General features: G+C 40.2%; 1 protein-coding gene across 1 annotated transcript in view; it reads right to left on the bottom strand.

Moving 5' to 3' along the window:
* Positions 1–6,507: 6,507 nt before the first annotated feature.
* The window catches only part of phf21b (PHD finger protein 21B), a 56,340-nt gene continuing 41,918 nt past the window's right edge, over positions 6,508–20,929 (bottom strand). The window contains exons 3-13 of the mRNA XM_082167431.1: positions 18,736–18,828; positions 16,558–16,902; positions 16,281–16,406; positions 14,773–14,824; positions 14,206–14,282; positions 14,066–14,120; positions 13,780–13,802; positions 11,529–11,687; positions 11,130–11,196; positions 10,919–11,022; positions 6,508–9,659 (exon numbers count right to left, since the gene is read on the bottom strand). Of these exons, the coding sequence (XP_082023557.1) occupies positions 9,396–9,659; positions 10,919–11,022; positions 11,130–11,196; positions 11,529–11,687; positions 13,780–13,802; positions 14,066–14,120; positions 14,206–14,282; positions 14,773–14,824; positions 16,281–16,406; positions 16,558–16,902; positions 18,736–18,828 (1,365 nt within the window). The 3' untranslated portion in view covers positions 6,508–9,395. The remainder of the gene's footprint in view (positions 9,660–10,918; positions 11,023–11,129; positions 11,197–11,528; positions 11,688–13,779; positions 13,803–14,065; positions 14,121–14,205; positions 14,283–14,772; positions 14,825–16,280; positions 16,407–16,557; positions 16,903–18,735; positions 18,829–20,929) is intronic.

Below are 20,929 nucleotides of genomic sequence, written 5' to 3'. Positions count from 1 at the left end.
TTAATGCAATGCATAGCTGATTTAAACAAATGGGATGACTAGTAATTTCCTACTACATCATTCTGAAAAAAAAAAAAAACAGAGATTCTAATTATTGTAATACTCTGTCAAGTCTTCGTAATGAGTTAAGAACCTGGGTCTGCTCTTTGATACCAATCTTTCATTTGAAAGCCACGTTTCTAGCATCTGTAAAACCGCATTCTTCCATCTTTAAAATATACAAAATGCAATCCAAATCTAAAACGCAGCAGCCAGAGTTCTTACCAGAACCAGGAAGTATGACCATATTAGCCCAGTTCCCTTTCATAGTCACTACGAGTTACGTAGTGACGACGAATGGGGTTTCGCCTAGAAACTGAGCCTCTCATCTTCGAGAAATAAAACGAGCCAATGGCAAAGAAATGCCATGGGTCTGTGGAATTTGCATTGCGTAACTTCACCTTGCCTCGTGGGTATATAGGAAGTACGCTGGAAACATGCAGGTATGTTTTCGCTTCGGAGCCAAGAGTTCTCTTCACTCCCACAAGCCATTCTGAATCATCTTCATTCTACGAGACAAGCGGCTCTCCAATGTGTTGGTGCGACGGCGCGTTCGAGCGAGATTGCATTGCCTGCTGTTGATCTGTGCAGTGATCTGCCGACAGTGTGTGTGTTTCTCCCTGGGCACTTCAGCACTCTGTTGAGCTTTTTCCTCTCTCTAAAAGAGCTGCACGCGGCACGTCTTTTTCAAGACGGTTCGCCTGTGCATTTTCTGGATGTGGGCGCGTGATTCATCTGCCTAACGGTCACGAGCGCTGTTTCGCGTGTTGGGCTTAATCACGCTCGGCAGCGCTCGTGGATGAGTCATGTTTTTATTGCGGGAACATGACCATGACCACCCCCCAATCTATCTCTTCCTCTAGAGGGGATACTTTGGCTGGTGGCCAGGGTGATCTGAGGGTGTGGCACAACAACCGACGAGCATTCCTCGGGCCACGCCCCCCTCCGCATCGCAAACTGTGGGGCTTCTGTGTTCCTCTCGGGGCCCCAGTGTTTTCATTCGGGGCTACAGCAGATGATGTCATGTCACTCCCAGCATCACAAGGCGGGCTTGATCCCTCTGGAAATGAGGATTCGACTGCGTTGCCTCTCTCGGGAGCGTTAGTCGAGTCAGAGCACTTCCAGCGCTCGCCCCCAGTGCCTTTCTTCCCGGATGTGCATCAGGACGCCACCGGGTCACGTAAGTCCCCGTTTTTTTTGGGGGGGGGGTTTTAGCCCGCGGGCGTCCTCCGCCTTCACTGCCCTCGTTGGCGTGGCGATCATGGTCTGTATGTTCTCTGCCACTGTCGTGGCACAGGCATAGAGCTGTGGTTAGCCTGCGCCTCCGAGGCAGTGTTGATCCGGGACTTCTGTGAGACCAGGCCCTCACGGAACGCTTGTCCTTCCCTTGCCTATGCTGTCAGAACGCGGAATCTGACCACGCCCCCACACCGGGACGCTAGGCCTCCCATGTCCGGGCTGGTCGATCCGCCGCGCACTGTACCGACCTCGCTCTACGGGCGACGTTGGTCACTGCGTGATCCCTGGGTCAGGTGATGTCCACATATGTGGTCCAGGAACACCATTAGCGCTCAACCAGGTTGATGTGCGGGAGTCTGAGAACTCGTTTCTCAGCTCCCCCATATCCCAGGCTGGGCTCTTCGGCGGTGTGGTTGAGGACTGTGCCCAACAGTTTTCAACCACCCAGAAGCAGACTGAGGCCCTTCTGCACCGACGGCCATCCGTCCGTGCGGTTCCCTTAGTCTGCTTCCCGCCGAGGCCGCCTCCCTGCGGCTCCTCCCCTCCTGCTCCGCAGCCTTCACCGGCCCCGGGCAGGCCAAAACGTCAGGCTAAGCAGCACTCCTGAGATGGGCAGCTTGGAGTTAGGGCCCAGTTCTTCTCAGGAGCTGGTAGCAGGGCCACTCCTTCCCCCGGTGGAGGGCCAGGGGAGAATCTCTTTTTTCAAGAACTGATGCCCCTTCCTCCGAGCCCCAAGAGGCTGTGGATGATAGTTTGCGCCGCTCACGAGCCTCGCCACTCTCGCCAGACCCCATGGAACCCTGGTCCTTCCCTGGCCTCCTCTGGCAGGACGCGGCTAATGACCATACTCCCACACCAGGACGCTATGTCTCCCCCGTCCGGGCCGGTCATTCCGCCTCACTGCATCACCGAGGCAACGTCTGTGGTTCCCATGACCCCACTGATACAGTTCTTGGGAGCTATGCTATTCAGTTCGCACGGTCTCCTCCCCGCTTCAGGGGAGTCCACTCACTATGGTCGGTGGCTATGCCCCTGTCATGAGAGCGTAGGTCGCCACCCTACTGGCGAAGGGTGCGATCGAGACTGTCCCTCCAGCCGAAATGATGTCCGAAATAAGTAAACCGGTGGGTTCCGGCCAATACTGGATCTGCGCGTCTGCACAGGCTCCCGTTCAAGATGCTCATGGTCAGACGCATTTTCGAATGTGTGCGGCCACAGGATTGGTTTGCAGCGATCAACCTGAGGGACGCCTACTTCTATGTCTCCATTCTTCCTCGACTCAGACCGTTCCTACGGTTTGCTTTCGAGGGGGTGGGCATACCAGTACGCGGTTCTCCCATTCGGGCTAGCCCTGTCTCCTCGCGGCTTCACGAAAGTCGTCGAGGCAGCCCTTGTGCCGCTACGGCAACACAGGGTTCGCATCCTGAACTATCTTGACGACTGGCTGATCCTAGCTCACTCTCGAGACCAGGTTTGCGAACACAGGGACCTAGTGCTCCGGCACCTAGCTCTTCTGCATCGACACCCAACACATTTGCGAGATTCTACAATCTCCGAGTGGAGCAAGTTTCTACCCATGTACTCGCTTCGACCAGCCGGTACTAGATTCTACTCAGGTGTCTTCGCTTGCTTGCCATTCCACTCCATGGACTGGATACGTGCGATATTCTCCTCAGGTGAGCCTCCCTGAGAAGCCCTGAGTTCCTCCAGCACTGTTGACGTCAACGCCAGAGTTATGCCAACGGCAGCTTTCGCGATTGGCTAGTTCCCCCTCTGGGCGACCCCCACATGTGTATTTCCACTGTAAGCCTCTCTGAGCATGTGTCTTTCCCTTGACAAGAAAGAAGAAGAAGAAGAAGATGTGTATTCTGTAAGTCTCCCCCCCCCCTTCGGGCAGGCACTAATTGCATATTTCCACTGAGATATGCTTCCCAATGTACCTTGGTATTCCTGTGTTAAGTAGGAGTCCTTCGTCCGTGCTAGTCGCACGACAGGGAGCTCAGACTTACGCAGGGACTTACGCAGACAGCTGAGGTGGCATGATTAGACTGGGAACCCCATTCATCGTCACAATGTAACTCGTAGTGACCACGAAAGAGAACGTCTCGGTTATGTATGTAACCCTCGTTCCCTAGGGAACGGAGACGTTACGTCTCCCTGCCGCTTCCGCTCTACCGCTGGAATGCCGGAGTTCAGTCTCGCTTCCTCAGCGAAGAAACATATCTAAATGTTGCCAGCGTACTTCCTTATATACCCACGAGGTAAGGTGGAGTTACGCAATGCAAATTCCGCAGACCCATGGCATTTCTTTGCCATTGGCTCATTTTATTTCTCGAAGATGAGAGGCTTTCTGAGCGAAACCCCATTCGTCGTCACGACGTAACGTCTCCGAACCCTACTCAGGAAACGAGGGTTACATACGTAACCGAGACGTTCTGTCTCCATTGCATTGGCTCCCTATTAAACATTGTACACATTTTAAAATCTTGCTAATTACTTACAAATTAAATGGTTTAGCTCCCCAGTACTTGAGTGAGCTCTTAACGCATTATAGTCCTTCACGTCTTTTGCGATATCAAAATTCTGGCCAGTTGATGATACCTAGAATATCAAAATCAACTGCTGACTGTAGATCCTTTTCCTATTTAGCACATAAACTCTGGAACAGTCTTCCTAGCATTGTTCGAGAAGCAGACACAACTCTTTCAGTTTGAATCTAGACTAAAAACGCACCTCTTTAACCTGGCATGCACAACACATTATACGTTTTTATAATTCAAATAATGTAAGACGTAATGTAATGTAATTTAGGTCAGACGGAACCGGGAACACTTCCCATAACTCCTGATGTACTCGTTACATCATAAGAAGAATGTCATCTTCGCTAATATTGGTCTCTCTGTTTATCCCGAGGTTTACCATAGTCAGGCGGATCCGGGCCGTATCCAGATCAGATGAAGGACCTGCGGAGACGCAACCACAGTGCAGCCCTGAAGTGTCAGCAGAGACCGTGTCAACTAGACTATCCCCTGCGAAAGCCTCATCGAAGCAGCAAAAGTTAGTTTTTTTTCACGACAAAAGGTTTTTTTTCTCTGTAGAGATGAGAACAATATCAAAACAATTCCCGTTCACACGGATCCACAGAAACGCTGTATTATGCATGCCAGACAAGTAATTGGTGATGTCACTTTGTAAAGAAAGATTATGCGCCCGTGCACATCCGCATTTAAAGGAACACTTCGACTTTTTGGGACTTTGGCTTATTCACTGTATCCCCCAGAGTTAGATAAGTCCATGCATACCGTGCTGCTGTAAGTCTGTTTGACGCACCCACCGCTAGCCTAGCTTAGCACAAAGACTGGATGTAAATGGCTACAGCTAGCATACTAATCCCAATAAGTGACAAAATAACGCCAACATTTTCCTATTTACATGTTGTGATTTGTATAGTCACAGTGTGTACAAATAACAAGGTCATATGAGACAGCCATTTTTTAAACGTTTAAATACTGGGAACTATTTTCTCAGAAGGCGAAGCACTGCTACTTGGGCGGAGTGATTAGCGCAGCACCCAAGAAGTGCCGTTCCGTCTACAAAACCAACGTGACTAACCCAATAGAGGAAGCGCTGGTGTCTGAGCGTGCAGGTCTGGGAGTGCAAATGCACTCGGAACAACTGTTATAGTAGTGAGCACCCTATTCATGTAATAGTGTCACTAAGGTTAAATTACATCTAGCTAATGTCACTGTAACAGTAGGCTAGTCATCTAAAAACATAACGGAACACATACCGCAGCCGCAGGTGATCCACTTTGTCCTGTCTTTACTATCGATGGATGGGATGGCCGTATCCTTCAGCACACGTTTCATGGTCCGTGTGGCAAATTCCATTTTTTCAAAATAGTCGTCTTCAGTGAAATGTTCTGAGCAAACGCGATAGTCCTTGATGATATCTACAGGTGTGTTTGGATCTATATCCAGAGCAAGTAGCCATTGATTCATCAGGTCAGCGTTTTTGGTTGGAATTCTATGAAACATCATGGTATTACCTGGTCTCCCGTTTATTGTCGCAGCTCTTTACAATACAGCGAACACCCATGATTGTAAACTTTGCATTTACCATCTAGTAATTGCTGACTCTATTACTCCAACTCTGAGCGAACTCTCTGCTCCTCACCACGGCGCTTCTCGGGTGCTGCGCTAATCACTCCGCCCAAGTAGCAGTGCTTCGCCTTCTGAGAAAATAGTTCCCAGTATTTAAACGTTTAAAAAATGGTTGTGTCTCATATGACCTTGTTATTTGTACACACTGTGACTATACAAATCACAACATGTAAATTGGAAAATGTTGGCGTTATTTTGTCACTTATTGGGATTAGTATGCTAGCTGTAGCCATTTACATCCAGTCTTTGTGCTAAGCTAGGCTAGCGGGGGGTGCGTCAAACAGACTTACAGCATGCACGGAGATGAAAAAGGTATGTATGGACTTATTTAACTCTGGGGGATACGGTGAATAAGCTAAAATCCCCAAAAGTTGAAGTATTCCTTTAAACGTGCATGTCTATAGACTAAACACGTAATACGCATGTGCATGCCGTCACCATTTTCACAGGTTCATGTTTTTTAAGTTTGTACAGAGCTGATAACAGTATCACTTCTTCTCAGGCCACCAAAATGCTATTGTCGGGTAAATGAACGGCGAGAATAAAAGTTTTCAATTGAAATGGTGTCATGTAAGCAGCCCTTAAGTTAATAACTAATGATTTTTACAACGGAAATGAATCAATCAAAAACTTTAGCTGGACAATGACTTGCTTCTAGAGTTGCTATACAACCAAAACAATCTTTGTTGCATTAATTTCCTATTATCACTGCACAGATGCTTTGAAACAATCTGTGTTGTAAAAAGCGTTATATAAATGAAGGTGACTTGACTAGAATAAGTTGAAATACTTGTAAAGTAACTTTTAGTAAGTAGAATGTCTGAGGAGCATCAAAATAAAGTGTTAGCAGATGTTAAGCAGACAGTCTACTAATACTCTCATGACTGAGCTGATGTAGTTGCAAAGTTAGACCTACTTATTGTGAGTATAATGTGTAAAGCTGACCATCGAAATAAAGTGTTACCATCTTAACATCTGTAATAATCCTTAACACACATTTAATATTGTACCTAATTTTTCCATAATCCTCCAAAGCACAAAAAAGCAAGACAACTCTTACAATTGATGAACTTCCATCAATCAACTTTAATAGATCATTAGATGATGTAAAAACTACATTGGCATATGTAAGACAAACACTCTTCTATTTGTACTATCCACTGGACAGTCCCCTTCAAAATGACAAAGAAAAACACAGTCCAAAGACATCTAGCTAAACACCTCTGTGTTGTCTTATCTCCTTCGCTTTGCTTCCTTCTCCATTGCAAAAGGACACGTCACATATTGCAAGCCAAGTCAAAATGCATAATTAGCAAACAATAAAAAAAAATTGTCATTTTTTGTCTTCCGTCATTTGTTCCTTGATAAAAGAATATAATTTGTTTTTTTGTTCAACGCAGTGTTGAGTGTAGTAAAATAGATCTGTATAAGCACTGCACAGTTTCTCCCGGAAATGGATATCTGAAGATATCTGAGGAACACGGGCCACAACGGGTCAACAGAAATCAGGGACGTGTCGCAATGTAGATGGAAGTGATATGAAGAACAGAGCACTGATATAGTTTCATTTAAACATTTCATGTATTCATGGAAAGGGCTGATAACATCAAATCCCACTCATTTTCTCAATCAGCGTTGTCTTGTTTTCCAATAAAAACATTTAAACAGCTGTAGAGCAAGATAAAAAAAAAAAAAAATTTAGAATTATTGTCTGAAAAGAAGTATAAAGTAAATTAGGCAAATGTACCTATTTTACTGGAAAACATGAAAGAAGCTTGTTAAGAAAATAATTAGGTCTGCAGTCTGTACTCAGCAGGAGCGACTGTTATGAAACGATTCAACAGATGATATGCATTCGATTACATTCTGAATATGACAATACAGGACCTGAATGAAACATTCTGTGGGATGAGATTTAAAGTTTGTCAAGAAAACAAAAACAAACAGCACTTTTTATGATGTCTGTATACATATATACAATACATACCCATTTATGGTTATACTTTGACATAATATTTTGTGTTGATCTTGTTTTAATGCATTGTAATAAGTATTAGACCATTAATAAGTATTAGAATTTGTGGAAATGTATAAGTTACACTTTACAGTAAAGCTGTACATTTTAACATTGGGTAACATGAATTAACAATGAACATTTTTACAACATTTATTAATCTTGGTGGAATTTAATTTCTACATACATATAACTTGATTTAACCTATAATTGCAGCAATAAAAAGCTATAGTTAAGTTAACAAATTTGTTTAATTCCAGATTGTAGGAACTAACAAAGAACAATTGTATACATTTATAAATTACATAAATAACAAAGATTAATAAATGCTGTAAAAATACAATTAATTGTAAGCTCATAAACGTTAATGCAATTGCATATGTTAACATGTATAACTGAACTGTAGTGTTACAACACAATATTGCATTACATATCCAGACTTCATAGAAATGCTACACAAAAGACAGACACTACCAAGTGTAACAATAATTTAGCTGCATATGAATTCAGTAGATATTCCTTTTAAACTGAAAGGGGGAAAATTATTCTGACTGTGGTTAAATACATGTTTGTTAGCCCTTAAATGTACACACAGATGGTGTTATCCATTATTTAACACTAAATAAATTCTTTACTGCGATCTCCTTTGTTTAGAATGATAGTGCTGTACTTAACTGTGTGCAACTGGTTATTTGCGCTTTTGCGTTGTGTTAAAGTTGTAACTTCATCAAAGATGTGGCGTCTGTTTTCGAACCACGCAGGAAGACAAACCATTCAGATGAACATGCTAAACTTTCCCTCCACCATTCAAATGATCTCCTATTTTCCCCCATTGAGTGTTTTAGATATGAATTCTTTATTTTTATTCATCAGGCAGTGTTCACTTCTAACAATTAAAAATAATAATAATAATAATGCAACTTGTGGTATCCTTGGAGTGACGTGAGATTAGTAAATGAAAATGTGATTCAACACTTCAGTGAAAAGTAAAAACAGACAAGAGAGCAAGATGAGATGGAAACGTTATACAGATAACGGTACAAAAACACTCAGGGTTTTTGGCATATTTTATATGGTGGGGAGACAAAATAAACGTTTTTGGATTCCGGGATCAGGCACTCAAAGAACTCAAATGGCCTTTTTCGTTTCTGTTGTTGGGACAGCCAAAAAAAAGAAGAAGAAAAAAAATCATATATGTACAACGATCCCTCTCTCCAATACTAGTTTGAAATTATTAACAGGCATCAGCATGAAAATACTAAATTCGTCACTAAAAAGGCTAAATTCTGTTGTTATCTTAAATACTTTGTTCTTTTATCTCTATTAATACTGAAAAATTATTTTTTGTTGTTGTTGTTTGTTTGTTTTTTTATGTTTGTACGCTCGCAAGTACACACAAAATGAACAAAATGAAAACATTTCCCTGTCTCGCTTTAACCTGAATTATTATGGCAAACATTGTTCTTTCGGAAAATGCAAACGAGCATCTATTCGGATATATCAATGTACAGTGCTCTCCATTTCATATGTCGCTTGTCTTCAACTATAACTATGCTAACCCTCTCAATAACAAAATGTGAACAATTATTCCCCCCCGAAACGCACACACCAAACCCCAGTAAAAAAAAAACGCAAAGCATAATAAGAAATGTTTCTATGTAGAATACTTATTTCATATATTTGCAACAGCATTGTAATCTAGTCATAAATACATTAAGGCCAAGAAAAATAATACATTAAAAAACAGTGGGTAAAAAAAAAATCTTGTGAGCACTGTGTGTGTTGGCTTTAAAAAATACTTATGAATCGAGTGACGCTTATTTCTTTTTTTTCTTTTTCAAATTTTCCCATTATTTTTTTGGTAAGACATTACCAGAAGAAAATGCACATCGGTTGGATATCACCGTCTGTGGTGATCTTGTGTTTGTGTGGGTTCGGGGTCAGTTGTTTCCTTGCGGCTGAAGCACGCTTTTGTGCAGTACTGCGGAGGGGCCAGTAGTGGGCGCTGTGGTGCTGGTGCTGCTGTCCGCGGCTTTGATCCACGGCAGCGAGAGCAGCGATGCTCCGGTGGTGGTTGTGGCCGTCATAGTCACTTGAATCATCTGGTCTCGCTGGATGAGTCGAATCAGAGTCTTGAGACGCTCCAGGGATGCCTGAGTCTCCTGCTGCTGACCCAGGAGTCGCTCCTTCTGCTCAATGCATTTCTGTTGAGCACAAAATTCAAATCATTCACTTCGATTTTGCTGAAAACAGCTGACACAGCAACACCGGTTCAACCAATGGCGTGTGTTTTGGGGCAGGACTATCGGTTTGATGGAAGATTCGGAAACCCCTTTTTTTTTGTCATTCTCTTTGGTGATGCTAGTGGTACAGAAATTGCTAACTTTTAATCTGAGGTGAATAATAAGTTAACGTTATTCTATGTTCATCTTTTTTGAGTTGCTTCAGGTATGCATCAAACCATATTTTACCCTAATAAAAGTAAAAAAATATATTCCAAAAATAAATAAAACTGTCATAATGATGACATCGTCCTTTTGGGAAAAGAACAGTTACGCTGTGTCCAAATATGCCTACTTCCATAGGCCTACTAGATAGTAGGTGAAAAACAGTATGTATTATAGTATATATAAATAGTATTTAAATAGAAACGAGTAGCATGTCCGAATGACCTACTACTACGAGATTCTGAAGTGTGCATTCGATGGGCACTTTACTATCCCATGAGGCCACGGGATTGGCAGGGAAGTGACGTAACTGACGCCGTAGGTCACATGATAATGACAACATGGTGGATGTAGTACGTCCGAATTTCAAATCAAATGTAGTATACCTATTATACAGTACACAATTTCAGATGCAGTCTTCGTCTCCTCTTTTTTTTTAAATGCAACCCTATTACCATAATTTATTTTTCTAGGAAGCACACTGTAGTTTTTTCAAGACTATTAATGTCAACCCTGTTACATTTCAAAAGGTATATCTAAATCATATTTAAATCACATAGATAAAGGTGTTATAATGTATTATTTCTTACCTGATAGAATGTTTATAATCTTGCAAACTTTGCAAGATTATCTTGCAAATCTTGTACTTTTTTACAAAAAGAAATGTTGTTTTGAAAAAGACCAAGTTACGCAGCACATTTAGGGTGACAGCAACATGAACACATACATTTATGCTAAACAAAACTAGTAGAGCATGCTAATTAAAAAAACTAAACCAGTACAACATTAAATACTTATTTGAGAAGTTTAGCACCTGGGCTGGGTATTGACACAGATTTCATGATTTGAATCAGTTCTGATTCACACAAGCACTCAATTCAGATGCGATATCGATTGTTGTTTTATTGACCAGTCGTCTTTCGCAGTTGAATCACAATTGGGATCGTTAAAGTGAAGATCGATTAAAACTGTGTTCTCTACATGGCAACCCAGCCCCATTTAGCTCAGTTACTTACAGAGAAAGAACTGCAGAGTCTCTGGTCCTCTTCGCTCAGATGTTCACACTCGAGTTTCAGCTCAGTGTTTCTCCTCATTAGCTTCCTGCGTTCCTCCTCTCTCACTGCACAAACACACACAACATCATCATCATCATCATCATCATCATCATCATCACTGAGAACAGAGTCCTGAGAAGAGCTAGTGATTTATATTTCTTTGACAGCTCACCTGTTTTATGTGTAACATACGACTGGATGAAGTTCTGTGGCCAAGACAAGTTATCTTTGTTCAAAACCTTCAAAAGAAAACAGAACAGAGAATATTAGCAGATTGTCTTTGTCTTATTAGGTTAAAGAACCTTCTAGTAAAAATATCGAAATATCCTTAAAACAAAAATCAACTTACTTTGATAACTACATAAGACTAAAATAGACACAACACTGAACTGACTTCAGCTGAACAACAGCCGAAATGCATTATTTTCACTCTAAAGCTGCTTTGAAACAATCTGTATTGTATAAAGCGCTATAAAGGTGACTTGACTTGACTTGATCAATAGATGTCTTGCAGATTTCCCTGTGCTGTTGGGATCTTTAAAATGTGTATTCGAAAAAAAGAGAAGCATACTTTCTTCTGGCACTTGGGACACATCCAGATGCCCCGGGTGGCAGTTTTGAGAGGTGGGTTGAGGCAGTCGGGGTGGTAGGCGCGGGTACAGGTGTGGCACGGCTGAAGATCTCCTTCCTGTTTACACACTGCACAGTGATCATCATGCTGCAGCTCCTCCTGTGTCACACACATTTACAGAAACACACCACACAAGTTGTCAGCAATTCTTAAAATGTCCATTTTATTTGAACAATTAACTATTAACTTTTTCACATGCAAAACATGTTAAACTGTAAAAAAAAAATATATACATTTAAAAAAAAAAAAAAATTCAAACTAAGCCCTCTGCATGATTAGGAGTCCATTATCATGTTACCTTTTCCATGGCAATGCATTAATGTGTCACATGAAAGTTACCAACACAATACGTGTCTGACGTGAATAAAACACGTTGTCAAATTATGTTTAAATTTTTATTTTTTTACAAATAAAAATGTTTTAATTAGTACTTATGTGTATTTAAATGTCTGAAACAAAATCTAAATAATTTTTGACTAGACTTGTACAGTACTTAAAATAAAAACGTAATAAAGTACGTAAATAAAGACTTAACTGGATTGTCTTTATAGTATTAAATGGTATGCAATGGTCATTTTACTTAATTAGTTGTATTGTTTTGGGGGGGATTTGCACTTAGCCCGGGAACTGAATATTGCAGCTTTCCTCAATTGTATTTAAAGCATAAAGAACCCAAACAGTAAATTTGTTTGTGTATGTTTTCCACACAAAAAAACTCAAACAGGTATGGATGAATGCAGTAAGGCTGCGTTTACACTGGCACAAAAAAAAAAGAATTTTTACTCACATCTGATCTGACGTTGGACATGTAAACACAAAAATCTGCACGCTATCCGATTCAAAAACCTATTCAAAACCCGAGGGTCAACCATGTCGCATAGTAAAGTGATCACCAACAGAATCATTTTGGGGAGGGATTAATGTAAACACAGATATCGGATACCAGTCGTGTCTTAAGTGAATGTAAACGGTCAAAACGAAAAATCAGATATGGTAAAAGATCAGGGCCCGTATTCATAAAGATTCTAAGAATCCTCTAAGAAAACTCTTAATTTAGCTTAAAAACTTTTACGTAGGAGTCTTAGCTTAAAAGCGATTCGGGACCGATCTGAGAGCAACTCTGAGTAAGGAAAAGACAAAAACTTTCATCTTAGCAAGGAGGCGGGGTTGACCCCGTTGCTATGTACGACACAATCTTTTGAAGACTGTGATTGGTTGGTTGTCCAAGAAGGACAAAAAAAAGTGATTTTAAGTATAGGGTCTATTCTAAGCCTTCACTTTGAAATTACATGCGTCATTTTTCCTATTTGACCGTTCTCACACACACACACACACACACACACACACACACACACACACACACACACACACACACACACACATTATATATTATATATGTGTATTTAAATCCTTTTTTTTTTTTATTGACCATGCTGTTAATTTCCTATAAGGTATTTGATTGGCTTAGAATGATAAAAATTGTTCCACTCTTTCCAATTACACTGATTGCTGGCATGTCTATTTAAGTGGTGGTTTGAATGTTGGTTTTAATGTATCAAACATGGAATTTTCCCAGTTGTCAAATATCGTAATGTAGTGATTATTTTCATTTCTGACGCTATGGCATTTCTGTGCTGTTTCGGAGATGTTAGCGTGTCTCTAATAAGATCAGTCACAAACATGATCCCTGCACGATCTAATCTATAGCGTCTTATTAACTCACTGTCATCCATTGTCTGCAACACATTTCTTCTCCCTCTTCGTCTTTCTGCCATTTTCTCCTCTGCTAAAGAAACTCTTAAGCCTCTTAAAAGTCCTCGTCCGTGCTCCTAACAATTTTGACCTTAAGACCTCTTTTAAGGGTTAAGATGCTTTCTGAATTACTTTTTTCTTTACTAGGATTTTTTCTTTAATTTTAAGAGTAAACGCCCACATTTCTAAGAATTTTCTTAGAATTTTGTCACTAGGAGCTACTCTTTGCATTAAGATTCTTTATGAATACGGACCCTGATATGTACATTAAGACTTGCAGTGTAAACGCAGCCCAAATGATGAAAGAATTCACGTTTTCCGAATATATTTTGGTCATTTTTGTACATATTTAAACCCTGTTAAAAACATATCAAAAACGTTATCTTTACTTGCCACATGAGATTCACACACACAGAGTGATGTTAGAGTATAGACGTACCTTCCAGCAAAGCTCCTCAGAGTCTAGCATGTGAAAGCAGACAGCAGGTTAGTAGCGTCACACTGACAAGACTGTGTTATTAGGGTTATTCCAGTTCAACAGCAGTGCTGGCATGTGTTTAGCAAGTTAAAGCAGTGAGTGTTTGGTTTAACAACCTGTTAAACAACTAATTCAAACATGAGCACTTGGTGAATGTGCGCATTTAATTCATTCTGTTCAAACATGTTTCTGTTTTCCATGCATTATTTTTCAGCTCATTTTTGACAGAAGCAGAAATCTATTTTACCTCTCGCCGACAGAAACATGCCACTGTTCAGGTAATTGGATGCGAGTCGTTTGCGCTGAAAAGCAAGATACAAGATGTTTACAAATGAACAGTCCTAAAATGAAGTGATTATTTAAAGGAATTATGACTGGCAGACAGACCTCTGGTTCAAACAGTCCGCTGTATGCAGGGTTAGCTGTGCTTCGCCTTTTCCTTTCCTGCCGTTTACTCTGGATCTCTGATTCAAACAAAAACACCATCTATGATGAATCTTTACACCCCAACATCTCAGTTTTAGTTTGTTTCTGTGTTTCACTGTTTCATTCAGAGTTGAGTAGAATTCAGAATAATCAAAATATGAATTTGAAGGTAATTCGCAACATCACACATGATGGAACATTTGAACTGGTATGTATTTCAAACCAATTCAACACACACAGTCATGCAGCAGATGAACATACACCACTAATATTGACTGATTGTGAGGTTTTTTTGTCCCCGATATGAATAATTCATTTTTTTCATTTAACTAAACATATTTCTCCAAGATAACTACTATCAAAACAATTAACCATCATTAAAACTATTTTTAATTGTATCAGACAGCACCACAAAATGTCCTTAACAATAAAATACATTTTGACATCAGTCTATTGATATTTAGGCTCCATATATCTAAATATTTAGCTCCATATATCCATCTTTTTTACATTTTACACATAACTCACCCTCCAAGTGTTCTGTAGTGACCAGGCCTAGCCCGACCATGAAGGCAATTTTCTGTAGGAGAGAAGGTTAATTAAGTTAATACATTAAGCAGTATTCAATGTTCCATGTTAACTTTAGTCTTGCTCTTCTAGACTTATTTCACTTGACAACATGGGCAAACACTGGCAACAGTTCTTTCACTGACTGTCTGATTCATACTGCACCCAAAACTAGGGCTGCCCTCCTAATAGTCGTCTAAACGTTAGTCAACGAGAAGAGACTAAATTTGAATTAGTCGATTAGTCAAAAAAATAATAATCCACAGGAATTGGCAAAGTCACGCATTGACATGTGACATTGATCCATGTGGTAATATGTAAAATATACCGGGATACCCTGGCTTTTCTTGAGATACCCCTCCTTCGATATGGTAAAACCCGCCCCCCATGTGGTGGAGTTGGTTACAAGGTAGTTTGTGATGCAAGAAACATCGTCGATTTCAAACCGTGTTTTTGAGACTCTTTTTTTTTTCACTGCAGTTTTAGAGAGAAAATACTCAGCAATGGTGTTGAGCAATTTGCACATTATTTGTCTTAAAACATATTAAAAATACCACATAGATATATAAACAACATTAAAAACTTGTCTTTAACTTCCACGTCTATGCCATCATAGTGCTTTAGACACAGAGTTCACTTCTCTCTGACAATGTGGACAAAATAGTGTTCCTTTCTCATAATATGAGAAGACTGAGATTGGAGGACAAAAATAGCGATGGGGAGTCAGGTATAGCCTAATTCTCCATATTGTTGTAGTGTTTCAGTTTGCTTCTATATATTTTAATTATTAGCTTTTTTGAATTTTCAAACGATGTTGAGGCTATAGAACGACTGATAGTCGACTAGGAAAATCTTTAGTCGGGGGCAGCCCTACTCAAAACTGACATTTCTCGATCTGGCAACCTCTAATTTGATTGGCCACATGCAAATTTACAATTACAAGGTATAAAAATTCTACAATGATCAGTTTTTAAGAACCAGTCACTCAATTTTACAAAAGTTTTTGAGGATAATAGCATATCTTGAATTCAAGGGAGAGTTTTGCTTGAGGCATTAGTAACAAGATATACTCAAATGTATATTCCACATATATGAACTGTGATTCTGCGATAGACTGGCCATGCATAGGACTAGCAGTTTGGTAAATGAATGGCATCTAATTCAGTGTTGTTGCACTCAAGTCCAGACAAGACCAAACTCTGACTCAAGTTCGAGACCAACACCCTACTTTCAGGAGAATTTGGACAGCCTGGACTTGGACTCGAACAACCTGGTCTCAACTAGTCATAGAAAATATGGTTTTGGACTCGGACTTCACACAGACTTTAGTTGAGGTCTGGACTTGAGTACTACAATACTGATGTAATTGGTTATTTTCCATGCCAATCAGGTCAATCTCTTCTTGTCAAGAATTACCTGTAATGTGGACCAGACTTTGTGCTAACAGTCAAGACAAGTTGTGTGTGTACCTCTGGATCCTCCAGCTTTTTGGCTGGGGTCGAGGGGTCAGGGCTTGGCTCCTTCACAGGACTGTCAGTTTGTGAAGCTGGAGAGCTCTTGCAGTAGCTGGGAATCTGTGGCTGAATGATTATAACCTGCATACACACATTAAACCTCTTAAACAGATCAACTGAACAGTATTCTGGGCATCTAAATTTATAATTAGTCATAGAGTGACAATAACAGCATCATGGAAGTTTAAGGCGGAGCATTATTAGGCAAGTAGGTGATAAGGGATCTTCAGACCTTGCTGTCTGGGCTGAAAATCAACGGTTGCACTTTGATGGCCTCAGTTATTCCTGACACCCCATGGGCGGCCGGCGAGGCTGCAGAGATGATGGCATATGCCACCCCTGGGCTGGCGGAGGCTGTGGACGCACTCGGCACACACAAGGGCGATGAGGAACTCTGTTCCTGCCCGCTGGACAGTCGCTCGTGACTGAAGGTGCTGTTGGCAGTTGGCAAAGATGCGCCTTGGCTTTTTGGGCTGACCACAGACATGCTCTGCGGCACGACCAGCGTTTGACTGGACTGCTGCTCTCGGCATGGGCTGTGGGGAAGGCTGTCTGGAATGAGGGTCTTTGGCCTAACCTAAAGAAAAAAAAGAGCACAAAGTTTAGTCCCCTGAGCAAGATACCAGCAGCAGGTTCTTGGCTTTGGCTTAAAATATTTTCATTTCTTAAATGAAATCTTTCAATCTTTCAAAACTAGTTTCTGTTAGCTTTTGGGTAATGTTCGCTTAGTTTCAAGGTGGTTCAGATTAAACCAGGGGTGCCAAACTTAGTTCCTGGATGGCCACAGTCTTGCAGAGTTTAGGGTAAAGGTCCTTGCACACTGAGTCCAACATTTTTGTATGCGTTTTTTCGTATTCGTCATTCAGTGGCTCTGAATTGTCAAAACATCTCTCAAAATGCTTGCTACAGATGCGAAAAACACAGAAAATCGAACCCAATCCAAAAAAATTTATGACGGACAAAAGATTCAGATTCAGATTCAGATTCAAAGATTCAAGTAAACGTGATTGACACAATGTGAGGTCGTATTTATTTATTTATTTTACGTGCGAAAATTTCGGACAAGAATTTCGGACTACAGTAATACTACAGTTAATTAATATTACTCGGTACTTAAATTTATAATTCCACTGTAACAAGGACACCTTAAAATGAAAATAAAACAAAACAAAACGGTCAACTGAAAATGAGCGTCCCAACTACTCATAACTCATAACACCGGAAAACTCTCAAGTAAATACACTCCTAGTATGTCCATGTGATGTGGACTAACAAGTGGAAGTGACAAAATTTCTAAATGAAAGACTAATCTTTCCAGCTACTACATTCCAGCCCCTGATTATTACACTCAAAACTGTAATAATCACAGAACAATCCAAATACATTACATAATAGTAACATTTATACATGGATATGTTGCATCTTATTTTCACAAATAAATATGAGCACATGAATGTGTATGTGTGTGCAAATGTCCAATTCTGCAATGTGTGAGCTCTTGTAATCTTTATACAAAGCTGATGACAGAGGAATGTTCATGTGAAGAGCAAGAGCAACTGAAATAATGTGATTCACGAGTCAACTCCAACACAAAGTATTGACAAGTGGCAGATCTAAACGACCAGCTAACTAATCAGTTTGACCTCTAGTTGGTGTCACTAGCAGGAGAAAAGATGGGACTGAGTACAGAGGGTCCAAAACAATCCCCCTGAAGGCCCCAGCGATTTGTACAGAAGAACGATGATTTGTGTATTAATTTTTGTATTAATTAATTTGTGCATTCACTTTAAGTTTAATTCAATTTATTAATTAACCAATTATTAATTCAGTTATTTCAATAGTTACTAACAATGGATATCCCTTCAAAGAATGAATAGTTTCTCAACTGGTGGGTCGCCAGACCGTTTTAAGTGGGTTGCAGTCAAAGAAACAACAACAGACATAATTCTATGTTTTTCTGATGCAAGACTTTTATTTTGAAAGACGTGAGTGAAAGCTTTAATTAACACTTAATTAAAGAGTGCCTGAGAAAAAGGCGTTGTCCTGATTCAGTATCTGCGGTCAGATGAGATGTTGTCAGTGTCATTATTCCAACGTTATTTTCCTAACTTGTTACGAAATAAAAAGTCTCTCACCTCAGAAAAACAAACTGTCCTGTCAGCCATTATAGGCCACTGTGCTTGTACAGCGCACTTTTTCAACGCGCAAATGCGGCGAGGCCTTGTTACAAATTGAAATAAAAGTGACTGCTATGAATCCCTCTGACTTTCAGCTGTGGATTATCCTTCTATTTCTTCAGAATGTTTTAAACATGTCCGATAAAAATATTATTAATAATTAATAAGGCACTTTGTGGCATGTAAATGTAAGAAGGTGAATGCTGAATTGTTCATTTAGTGTTGTGCAGTACCTGAGGTAGCATGCTGGGTGAGTGTCCTGCCAGTCGCTGCAGAGAGCTGATGTGAGGCACCTTTATCGGGAATGCCGTGAGGGCTCCCAACATCTGGCAGAGAGAAAGAAAACATGTAATGAGAATCATTACTTTACAAAGCAATCATTTCAGACATTAGAGGGACAGAATGAAGAGAAAAGATGTGTAATGGTGTAGTTACAAAATCTATTGTTCATGCTAACCAGCCAAATAGTAAAGTAGAGCCAGATTCACTTTCATCCTGTCCTTTTCAGTAAATGAACTCAAAAGCTCAAAAGGTGAACTCAAAAGCACATGCTCTTCGGTAGGACTCATTTCTTGGAAAATTTTGAGTCAGTCATGAGGTGGTGATTCAGGTGATGACTTTCGGTTTAGTGAGGTAGTTTGTTAACTCAATTATTGGTCAGAACAAATCACTGAATCACTGGATGATTAATCCAAACTGTTATTTCTGACTAATTCATGATCACACTGGTGTCATTTGAAAATTCAAATCTGCATATGAAACAAACATTCAACCATACAATATCTTCAACTAATCACAGAAGTTCAACTATAAAAGTTTATAGTTTGGATCTTAACACTGATGTCTACAGTAGTGGTCAGAATGGAGTAAATCACCCTTAGAAAGTAATTTTAAGTAATTCATAAATCCTCTCCCCTGGCCTCATGGGATAGTTAAGTGATCACTTCAAGGCTCGAAATTGTGACCATTTTGGTCGCATATGCTACCAAAATTGAATCTGTGTGACCAGGGTTTGAAATTAACATCCGCCAACCCGTAGCCTGGAAATCCAGACCTAAATCTAAAAGATTAATGGTCTGGTGTCGATCAATGAAAATCGTCCAGCTCGAGGGGCGGCACCAAGCATGCATTTGAAAATCTCACAGCACGCAATTGGATAACACTACGACCAATCACAACAATAAACCCCATACGCTTAGCTACCAGCGGAGCTAACTGGTAGATTAGACTCTTCCGGTCGGCAAAACAGCAAAAACACCCTTCTTGCAAAGGAACGATTTGAGCGCCGTCTTCTGTTCCTCTTTTGGGAAAAAGCCAAGTCTAACTCGTTCATTGTAGTGGCCAAAGCCGTTACAAACCACTGCTATTTATCCATAGGCATCTTTCCATGTTTACTGATGACTTCGACGTCACAGCGCTGTCGTCTTCTGTTTAGCTCGCCTCTGACCCGCCTATATCAGATAACCCGATGTGATTGGTGCAGCTCAGATCGAGGGGCATATTTAATGAGCTCCATTGCTCGACACCAGAGTAACTCGCTGAGCAAATTCAACTTGTGCTCTCGCGAGAACTCTGGTTTACCAGGGTAGCCAACCCGCCAAATGCGGGCAAAAATGAACTGTGGTGGGTAACGCTGTCAAGTCACTAGCCAATTTGGCGTGTTATTATATTTACTCACTTTGCTGGGGAAGTTTGTGTAAGCCAAATCTGCGCAGATTTAGCGCAAATATTCAACTCGTGAGTCATCATGATATATTAAAAACAGCGTATTGTGCAAATCTCTGCATATCTGGCTTACTTGAGCACGTGCACGCAACAAATAATGGCGTGCTTGTTCATTTGCATTGAAGCAATATCGAAGATTGAAAAGCATTTGGTTAACAGAAAAGACATTGTTATTTTCCAACATTACATGTTCTTTGTACTGTATTCATCTGTCCACCTAAAACACATTTTTGGTGAAAAGGATGAGGATAAAAGAATTTTGTTTGAAGAATATATAAATATATATATATATATATATATATATATATATATACAGTATATATATATATATATATATATATATATATATATATATATATATATATGAAGAGTTCAGATGCAAAAGCCTCTAAGTGCCATCTGAAATTTTCTTCTTGAATGATCATTTTTATCAAGCTCGTATATTTAAGTTCAGTAATTTCACTTAAATGACAATTAATAGGTAATTTTCATTGCCATTTAAGTGAAATTACTGAACTTAAATATACGAGCTTGATAAAAATTATCATTCTAGAAGAAAATTTCAGATGGCACTTAGAGGCTTTTGCATCTGAACTCATCATATATATATATATATATATATATATATATATTCATTCATTTATTTATATAAGCAGTGATGTAGTTCATTTATTTTGGTAGCCAAATTGGCCGGTGGGTAAA

This window comes from Leuciscus leuciscus, assembly GCF_965113295.1.
Source record: "Leuciscus leuciscus genome assembly, chromosome: 4".
Classification (NCBI taxonomy): Eukaryota; Metazoa; Chordata; class Actinopteri; order Cypriniformes; family Leuciscidae; genus Leuciscus; species Leuciscus leuciscus.
The sequence above is the reverse complement of the archived record's forward strand: the minus strand, read 5'-3'. Positions and strand labels throughout refer to the sequence as shown.